Source organism: Octopus bimaculoides, chromosome 23 (genome assembly GCF_046866305.1).
Source record: "Octopus bimaculoides isolate indiv1 chromosome 23, ASM4686630v1, whole genome shotgun sequence".
In the NCBI taxonomy this organism is placed as follows: Eukaryota; Metazoa; Mollusca; class Cephalopoda; order Octopoda; family Octopodidae; genus Octopus; species Octopus bimaculoides.
The window spans coordinates 12,453,203-12,464,201 of NC_142950.1; the positions used below are offsets into that span (position 1 = coordinate 12,453,203).

Genomic DNA, 10,999 nt, shown 5'->3' on the forward strand with positions numbered 1-10,999 from the left:
TCCTATGTAAAACATTAGGGAAAGAAATTTTGCTATTTCTTGCAATTTAAAAAATTTTTGATTTTATGTGCCCTTTTAAAGCCTAGCCAGGCTCATGGGACCAGTTTCCCGGTTTCTATGGAATATGTGTCCCCCCCCCCCCTTCCAGCTGGACGGGACGCCAGTCCATCACAGCTTTACTCAAGAAACAGGAAGAAAGAGTGAGAGAAAGTTGGGGCGAAATAGTACAACAGGGGTCGCCACCACCCCTTCAAGGTAAACTCTACAAAGAAGTACACCAGCCATGCTCACAGTCAGGTGACTGAAACAAGTAGAAGAGTAAGTAATCAACAAAAGTAAGAGCCAATGCTCTGCTAGAAATAGCAGCCAAATCTCTCTCAAATCACATAAATAAAAAAAAAATGAAATGTCTAAAAATATGATTGGACAATCAGTATTAGATCACCTTTGATCATAGGTCTGCTTGACCATAGGAACTGATCTGGGGCTGAACAACAACAATTCCTTTCGTGTACAGCTGATCCTCTATTCTATAATAATGTCTTTGTATTTCTCTAGATTGATTTTCTCGAAGATGGCATATACATTACAGCGATGCTGCTGGACAAAGCACCGGTGAAAAACCAAAGTAAAGAGCTAAATGAGGAAACTGGACTGGACGAAGCTTACATGAATATTATTCAAAGACTCAAGTATGATGGTTTCGAAATCACTTTAACAGATTTGGAAAAGAAGGTAAGTATTGATTCATAACCAACTACTCTCTCTCTCTCTCTCTCTCTCTCTCTCTCTCTCTCTATATATATATATATATATATATATATATATATATATACACACATATAAATACATATATGCATATATATATATACATATAATATTAGGGATAAAAATCTAAATTTACAGGTAAAAACTCAATTAAATTCAATTTATTAAAAATTAAAATTAAATTAAGTTTCACAGTATAAAATATATAATATATAGTTTTAGGGAAAAGAACCAATTATTATTATTATTATTATTATTATTATTATTATTATTATTATTATTAATATTATTATTATTATTATTATTATTATTATTATTATTATTATTATTATTATTATTATCATTATTATTATTATTATTATTATCATTATCTTATGATATTTACTTTGTTTTATATTATACTCATTTATTGTGCTTTTACTTATTAATTTTTCTATATGTGACAGTTGATTTTCATTGATGAGTTCATGAATCTTGGTTCTTTTCCCTAAAATTATATACATATGTATATATATATATATATACAGGGGTTGGACAAAATAACAGAAACACTTAGTATCAGAGCATCATAATTTTGAAATATCTATTAAACCATCAAAAGCTTGTTCATTTTTGTGTTCTTTGATTTATTATTAGTGTTGCTTAATATGTTTTGCTAAAATTACTGTTTCTTTTGAGATATCATCAGAAAAAGGTAATTAAAATTCATTAAAATGACAGATCTGTCAGACTTTCAAAGAGGTCACATTGTTAGTGTTCATATGGCAGGTGCTAGTGTAACGAAAACAGCCAAAATGTTTGGTATATCAAGGAGTACTGTCTTGAAAGTAATGACAGTCTTTGAGAAAGAGGGAAAAACCTTCTCGTCGGAACAAAACTCCAGAAGAAAACCAAAACTTTTGGATAGGGACCGTCAGACTCTTATGTGAATTGCTAGAAAGGAATAAGACATTAGCTTTTGTTTTGTTTTTTGCAGCAACATACTTTTGAAGCAACACTGGCAGAACAACAGACAACAACAACAACAACAACAACAACAACAACAACAACAACAACAGCAAAAACATCATCATCATCATCATCATCATCATACTCGTCATCCTCGGTATCACCAACATCATCATCATCATCATCATCAAAAGCAAATGGTAGAACTGGATATACAACTGGTAAGTTTATATGAAATCCTGTTTGTTTTTTTTTCATTTGAGTGGATGGAGAAAGAAGAGGGTACAGAGGGTTAGGGTTAGGGTTGGTAGAGCATCAGGTGAAATACATTGTTCTATTGTGTTCAAATTTGGGCCTAGGTTTAAAGTAAAGGTGAATGTTACTCCTTTGAGCCATGCTGACTCATAAGGACCAGTTTCATGGTTTCCATGGCGTTTAAAATCCTACCTGGATGGGACTCTGGTCTGACGCAGGGTAACTAATTTTTGCCAGGTGAGTGGACCGGAGCAATGAAAAACCAAGTGTTTTGCTTAAGAACGCAACATGTCACCTGGTCCAGGAATCGAACCCACAATCTTACGAGCATGAATCCAACACCTGAATCACTAAGCCACATGACTAAGCTACGCTCAGACGTAGGGTCTTCCAGCAACCACCCTCTTGACCCAAAGCAGCACTTCCTCCTCCTGGCATTTGATGTAGGTCTCCATGTTGAGTTTGAGGCTGTGTGGGAAGATGAATGGAAGCATAACATCGCCATCATTAGTGATCACTCCAAACACCATAATGTTGACTGGATTTTTGACTTTTATCACTGTCGGTACATCTCCTCTGATCGACACCCAAACACTCTGAAATGTTCATATTGGTGCTTTAGGCATGAATGCCAAGCAGTACAGCATGTCGTTCCAAATTCCTGGCAGAGTGAATTGTGTCATGGTGCTGTTTTTCTCACAGACGGTGCCCAACTGACCCTGCTATACTGTGTGGTCAACAAAATCAAAAGCAAACAATGTGCATGCACGAAATTAAAAATATAAAATGGCAACAACTTACCCATCACACCCTACACAAAATGCTTAGCGGTATTTCGTCTGTCGCTACATTCTGAGTTCAAATTCTGCCGAGGTCAACTTTGCCTTTCATCCTTTTGGGGTCAATTAAAATAAGTACCAGTTATGCACTGGGGTCGATATAATTGACTCAATCTGTTTGTCTGTCCTTGTTTGTCCCCTCTGTGTGTAGCCCCTTGTGGGTAATAAAGAAATAACACACACACAGACACACACACACAACAGACTTTCCCATTGAAGACTATGTATGAGTGTTCAGTGAGAGGACAGAAAAAAAAAATCCAACCAAATAAACAAATCAACAACACACTCACATTACTATTACAACCATTCACTAAATGTTTACAATTCATTCACTTCACCTGGTAACTCTTCATGTGAGTTCTCAGGCCACCAAAAGCAATATGGATATGAGCATGAGCATGACTTATTAAGCCATCATGTGATCTACCTGAGAAATCACAAAGAGGACAATGGTGGTTTGCAGGAAGACTCTAGTTCTGTTGGTTTATTCTCCTATTTTCCTGTAACTACTCTTGATAAAGTACCCTCTGAGTTTCGAAAGTATGTATTTACTATATTTGATGATACAAAAGAAACATCCCAATTTAACAGCACATATTCAGGACAAATAGGTTTTAATGCATTAAAGCTTATGGGAGATCCAATTTCATATTATAGGACCTGGGACAATATTTTGAGACATTTTTTTTATTTTAGAAAAAATGTACACCTTCGGTCATAAGTGACCATGGGATTGCACCTAGAAAGTTACCCTCCGAGGTACAAGTCCAGGCAAGGTTGTTTATGGAAGACCAGCAGTCACCCATGCATACCAGCCTCTCCTCTCCATGTCACTGATGTTATCCAAGGGAAAGGCAAAGGGGCCGATACAGCTTGGCACCAGTGATGTTGCAATTCATTTCTACAGCCGAGTGAACTGGAGCAACGTGAAATAAAGTGTCTTGCTCAAGTGAAGGTGCATGGCTCAGTGGTTAGAGCATCAAACTTATGACCGTGAGGTTGTGAGTTCGAATCCCGGACCTGGCTGCGTGTTGTTTTCTTGAGCAAGACACTTTATTTCACTTGCTCCAGTTTAGTCAGCTGTAGAAATGTACACCTTATATGCCATTAAATATGGTAATAACTTCCCAGTCTATCAAACATGAATAATCCAGACATGTTGACATAAAGAACTGGAAACAAACAACACTTGTATGAATGAGCCTTTTGTTTACTAAGATCACACAACAACCACACATACATACAGGAATGTGCACACATACATACATCACAAAACTAATAACTGTAAGGTCAAAGATTATGGTCACAGAACATAGATGTGCTTGGTCAGGATTGACCTGAGGTTAAACAACAACAACAATATGCACACATCACAAAACTATTTGTTGACCTTTTACGAAAGAGAGCAAGATAAATGTAAAGTCACAGACTGTATGGAACAAAAAAAAAGAAACAAAAAAAACTTAATTATCTCAGTTAAATTAACATGTCACTACAGTTAATGTGATGGGAAACAAAGTGTTTGGATGAAGGTGGTGGTGGTATTGTTGGTTTACTGGCAGTAGTAGTGATGGTGATGGCTGCTGTAGTAGTAGTAGTAGTAGTAGTAGTAGTTTGTGAAATCCTACAAAATGTAAAGTTGCCTCAGGTCACTAATTGCCTCAGGTCATTACACTAATTGGATTTTGGTGCATTCTGGTCAGTTGTTCACCCTGTATGGATTTCCATCACGTAATGTAATTTGTACTTACTTCTGAAGGTATGTATATATACACACAAATATATATGTGTATTTATATATATATATATATATATATATATATCATCATCATCATCATCATCGTTTAACGTCCGCTTTCCATGCTAGCATGGGTTGGACGATTTGACTGAGGACTGGTGAAACCGGATGGCAACACCAGGCTCCAATCTAATTTGGCAGAGTTTCTACAGCTGGATGCCCTTCCTAACGCCAACCACTCCGAGAGTGTAGTGGGTGCTTTTACGTGTCACCCGCACAAAAACGGCCACGCTCAAAATGGTGCATCTCATGTGCCACCCGCACAAGAGCCAGTCCAGGGGCACTGGCAACGATCTTACTTGGCTTGCCGTGTCTTCTCACGCACAGCACATTTCCAAAGGTCTCGGTCAGTAGTCATCGCCTCGGTGGGGCCCAACGTACGAAGGTCTTGCCTCACCACCTCAGCCCAGGTCTTCCTGGGCCTACCTCTTCCACGGGTTCCCTCAACTGTTAGGGTGTGGCACTTTTTCACGCAGCTATCCTCATCCATTCTCACCACATGTCCATACCAGCGCAATTGTCTCTCTTGCACACCACAACTGATGCTTCTAATGTTCAGCTTTTCTCTCAAGATACTTACACTCTGACGGGTATTCACATTGACATTACACATCCAACGGAGCATACTGGCTTCATTCCTTGCGAGCTTACGTATGTCCTCAGCAGTTACAGCCCATGTTTCACTGCCATGTAGCATGGCTGTTCGTACGCATGCGTCATACAGTCTGCCTTTTACTCTGAGTGAGAGTCCCTTTGTCGCCAGCAGGGGTAAGAGCTCTCTAAACTTGGCCCAGGCTATTCTTATTCTAGCAGCTACACTTTCAGCGCACCCACCCCCACTACTAACTAGGTCGCCCAGATAGCGGAAGCTATCGACTACCTCTAGTTTTTCACCCTGGAATGAGATAGAAGTTGTTTCCTGTTTGTTTACAGTCTTTATTGCACCTGAACATCTGCCACAAACAAAAACTAACTTGCTAGTTAACCTGCCTTTGATGTTGCTGCACCTCTTATGTGTCCATAGCTTGCACCGGGTACATCTTATAGAGTTACTACCTACTCCTTTTCTACATACTGAGCAGGGCCATCTACCTGAAGGGGTTTGTGTTTTATCTACCTTCCTACTTATTAGGATTTTGGTTTTAGCTAGGTTGACTCTAAGGCCCTTCAATTCTAGACCTTGCTTCCACACCTGAAACTTCTCCTCTAGTTCTGATAGTGACTCCGCAACTAGGGCAAGGTCATCAGCATAGAGGAGCTCCCAGGGGCAACCTGTCTTGAACTCCTCTGTGATTGCCTGGAGGACTATGATAAATAAGAGGGGGCTGAGAACGGAACCTTGGTGGACCCCTACCTCTACCCGGAATTCATTGCTGTACTCATTTCCAACCCTCACCTTACTGGCAGCATCTCTGTACATGGCTCGCACAGCTCTCACTAACCATTCTTCTATCCCAAGTTTCCTCATTGACCACCAGATAAGGGATCGGGGGACCCTGTCAAAGGCTTTCTCCATGTCAACGAAAGCCAGGTACAGAGGTTTATCCTTAGCTAGGTATTTCTCCTGCAGCTGTCTCACTAGAAATAAGGCATCAGTAGTGCTTTTACCTGGCACGAACCCAAATTGCATCTCATCTAAATTGATTCGCTCCCTAATTAGTTGGGCTATGACCCTCTCTGTAACTTTCATAACCTGATCTAACAGCTTGATGCCTCTGTAATTATTTGTATCTAAAGCGTCACCTTTACCTTTGTAGTAGTTGACTATGATGCTGCTACACCAGTCATTGGGTATGACTCCTTCGTGTATCACCTGGTTCGTAATACGGGTGACTGGGCTATAGCCAACACTGCCAGATATTTTGAGCATCTCTGCAGTGACTCCTGATGGGCCGGGGGCTTTCCCGGTCTTCATACTCTTAATTGCTTTATCTACCCTGGTACTATCAACTCGGATAGCTGGTCCCTCTATTGGGTCGACATACGGCAGGCTCTCTTCCTCCCATTCATTCTCTTTATTAAGCAATCTATCGTAGTGGCATCTCCAGACCTCTTTCTTTGCATCCTCATTTAGTGCAAGCGTAATATATATATATATATATATTGTTGTACTTGGGGATGGTCATATTGCCAGTTTAGCCAATATATATATATATATATATATATATATATATATATATATATATATATATATATATATATTAGGTTGTCAGGAAAGTTCTTGCAGTTTTTAACCTTTAAATTCAGATGCATATATCTCGGCTCAAACAAAACTTTATTAATCGAAGTAAACACCATCAGAATCAACACACTTTTGCCAATGCGAAACAAGTTTATTTATGCTAGTAGCATAAAAATCCTGCGTTCTTGTGGCGATGAAGTAATTGAAGATGTGTTTGGCATCGTCTTGGTTTTTGAAGCATTTCTCACGCAGGAAGTTGTTGAGATGCTTGGAAAAGTGGTAGTCGGTAGGCGAGAGGTCTGGTGAGTATGGCGGATGAGACAGAGTTTCGTAGCCTAATTCGTTCAACTTCTGCAGAGTCAGTTGTGTGACGTGCAGCTGAGTGTTGTCGTGGAGAAGAATTGGTCCTTTTCTATTGACCAATGCTGGCTGTTGTCAAAGTTTCTTATGCATTTCATCCATTTGCTGACAATACTTCTCCACTGTAATGGTTTTGCCTGGATCCAAAAGGCTATGATGGACGAGACCAGCTGCAGACCACAAAACAGTCACCATGACCTTCTTTTGGTGCAACTTTGGCTTCGGGAAGTGCCATGGGGCTTCATCGGCGTCCAACCACTGAGCTGAGCGTTGCCGGTTGTCGTAAAGAATCCACTTTTCATCGCAAGTCACAATCCAGTCAAGAAACAGGCCATTCTTATTGTATAAAAGAAGGGAAGATGACACTTCAAAACGGCGTTTTTTGTGGTTGTCGTTAAATTCGTGCGGCACCCATTTCTCAAGTATTTTTGTTTTTCCAGTCTCTTTCAAGTGGTTGGAAATTGTCGTATACGTTACGTCTAATTCAGAAGCAAGCTCTCGAACAGTTCTGCATGGACTTGTTTCGACTAAGGCTCTTAGTTGATCATTGTCAACATCCGATGTCCGACCACTACGTTTATCATCTTCAAGACAATCATTGCCGCTACGAAATTTCTTGAACCACCATTGTGCTGTATGTTCATTAGCGGTTCTCGGACCAAACACATCGTTGATATCGCGAGCTGTTTCAGCAGCTTTTTGGTCTAGCTTGAACTGGAATAAGAAAATTGTGTGAATTTGCTTTTTGTCCATGTTGTATTCAACATTCTGGAAAAAAAGGCTTAATTATTCAAAAAGAAAAAGAGTAACATGATTAGATAGGGTGAAAAACGGGCTTTAAAATGATATATAAAGTCAAAGTAATTTAACGAAAATTAATTTGAAAATAAATCATTTAAAATCAAAATTTAAAATTCAACAAGAACTTTCTTTACAACATCATCATCATCATCATCGTTTAACGTCCGCTTTCCATGCTAGCATGGGTTGGACGATTTGACTGAGGACTGGTGAAACCGGATGGCAACACCAGGCTCCAGTCTGATTTGGCAGAGTTTCTACAGCTGGATGCCCTTCCTAACGCCAACCACTCAGAGAACCTAATATATATATATATATATATGAGTGGCTGTGTGATAAGTAGCTTGCTTGCCAACCGGGTTCAGTCCCACTGTGTGGCACCTTGGGCAAGTGTCTTCTACTATAGCCTCAGGCCGACCAAAGCCTTGTAAGTGGAGTTGATAAATGGAAACTGAGAGAAGCCCGTTAGCATGGAAAGCGGACGTTAAACGACGACGATGATGATGATGATATATATATATATATATATATATATATATATATATGTATGTATGTGTGTGTATATGTCTGTGTGTCTGTGTTTACGTCCCTGTAACTTGGCAGTTCAGCAAAATGGACCGATAAAATAAGTACTAGGCTTACAAAGAATAAGTTCTGGGGTCGATTTGCTCGACTAAAGGTGGTGCTCCAGCATGGCCACAGTCAAATGACTGAAACAAATAAAAGAATAAAATATATATGAAGGAGTATTAAAAAGTTCCTGGCTTTGGGTAAAAGAAAATACAGGAGGATCAGTTAATTATGATTTTATTCCCCTCTCAGATTCACACACTTATTGTAGCAGTCCTTCAGTTTTTCTAAGACCTGTAAAAGAACTTGGAGGGTTGGGTCTCCAACCAGGCCTTTTGCGATACCCTTAAAGCTAGGAACTTCTCAACACCCCTGCATACATAGTTGGTATATTTGCAGACTATTCAGTTGTGGTGAATAAATACCAAAAACAGTATCCATTTCCTCATAAAGTGTAGTTTTCATCTACAGACTTGTGAGTTTTGGGCCCAGCATGCTTGCACTGCACCAGTCTCCTCAATGAGTGATTAACCCTGACAGCATTGAAATTACTTTATCAATGTAATGCTTTTTTTATTCACATTGTTTTAAATTAATTATACATTATCTTGTAGCTTTCAGATTTCGATGATGTGAGTGTTTATTTTTCAGAATGACATTGTAGGGTAGGTGTGAGAGATCAGATCTGTCCTGTTTGAACATAAAACATGTAGGATATCTGGGTTGGATATGACTGGTTTAAATGCTAGAGGGTAATGCAAATATATAATGTAGTATTTCTTATACTGTCTGTTCTGGGTTACATTCCTTCTGTCACATTATCCATCGTATGTTATTTATTATTTATTTGTATGCCTTGGACTGTGTCAAATGTATGAAATATAGTTTTTTTTTTTCGTCCTTTTTAAAGCCTAGCCAGGCTCATGAGCCCGGTTTCCTGGTTTCTATGGCATATGTCTTCCTCCCAGCTGGACAGGACGCCAGTCCATCATAGCATTACTCAAAAAACAGGAAGAAAGAGTAAGAGAAAGTTGGGGTGAAAGAGTACAACAGGGGTCACCACCACCCCCTGCCAGAGCCTCATGGAACTTTAGGTGTTTTCGCTCAATAAACACACACAATGCCCGGTCTGGGAATCGAAACCGCGATCCTCCGACCGCGAGTCTGCTGCCCTAACCACTGGGCCATTGCACCTCCACATGAAATATAGTAACTACACAATATATGCTGCAGCACTGGGATGTTAATTTATTTACTGAAAGGCAAACATTTTACTCTTCTGAACTCTGAAAATCCCATTCGATAAACCACATGATTAGATCTGTATGTTGTAAATTTTTCTGGGTGTCTCTCCATTTGCTATTTTCAGATCACCTCCAAGCAAATCAATTTTATAAATGTTTCCCCCAACGTAGCATAGCAAGGAAGCTTATTAGTCCCTGATTATGTTAATATTGATAAATAACAAGAACACAAAGTAAATTGTCTGTTTCTGTTTCTATTCTGTCCACAGGTCAAATGGTTGGACTGGCTATTGGCATGCTCCTGACAGGTGTCCTCTTGGCCACAATTAGTTTTATACTCTACCGAAGACTGTTACCAAATAATCTTGCCACAAGACTGTTGAGTAACGAAAATCTATAATACAGAAAAATAACAATTACAATGAAAATGAGAGTTTGGTACAGCTCACAGAGTAGGGTACCTCCCCCACCAAAAACAAAAGACCCTTGTATTTTGAAGTCCTTTTTTCATTTATATATTTTTCAACCTTTGCTCATAGGCAACATCAGCAAGACAACTGTATTGTAGTAATAGTAGTAGTAGTATTAATAGCTCGCTGGGTTGAGAATAAAATACAGTGTCAGCAAATCCTGGGGTTGAGGGTATTGACTAACACAGGGGTTTTCAAACTTTTTGACTTGCGGACCCCTTTATATTTCAGGCTTTACCTTAGGGACCCCCTTATAAACGCTTATGAAATTTATACATAAATATTTGCTTAAAATAACATATATTTTTACATTTATTTATTTAACAGTATTTAACAAATAGGTTTATTGTCAATTAAAAGATTTCGATTAAAAACATATATAAAATGAAATTGCCCATAAAAAGTATTTGCTGTCTACGGACCCCCTGTCTTGTCCTTGCGGACCGCAGTTTGAAAACCCCTGGACTAACACAACCACCCCTAAAAAATGCCGGCCTTGTGCCAAAATTCGAAACCACCATTGCTATTGTTATTAAGGTGATGAGCTGACAGAATCATTCGCATGCTGGGCAAAATGCATAGTGACATTTCGTCTGTCTTTACATTCTGAGTTCAAATGCTGCTGAGGTCGGGGTTGATAAAATAAGTACCAGTTAAATACTGGGGTCAGTGTAATTGACTTACACCCTTCCCCCAAACTGCTGCCCTTGTGGCAAAATTTGAAACCATTATTATTATTATTATTATTATTATTATTATTA

The 10,999-nt window shown here is 39.0% G+C and overlaps 1 protein-coding gene across 1 annotated transcript in view; it reads left to right on the forward strand.

Moving 5' to 3' along the window:
* LOC106883600 (uncharacterized) overlaps positions 1-10,612 on the forward strand; it is a 54,665-nt gene extending 44,053 nt beyond the window's left edge. Inside the window, exons 13-15 of the mRNA XM_089340585.1 lie at positions 559-735; positions 1,745-1,937; positions 10,038-10,612. Coding sequence (XP_089196711.1) covers positions 559-735; positions 1,745-1,937; positions 10,038-10,168 — 501 coding nt within the window. The 3' untranslated portion in view covers positions 10,169-10,612. The remainder of the gene's footprint in view (positions 1-558; positions 736-1,744; positions 1,938-10,037) is intronic.
* The last annotated feature ends 387 nt before the right edge of the window (positions 10,613-10,999 follow it).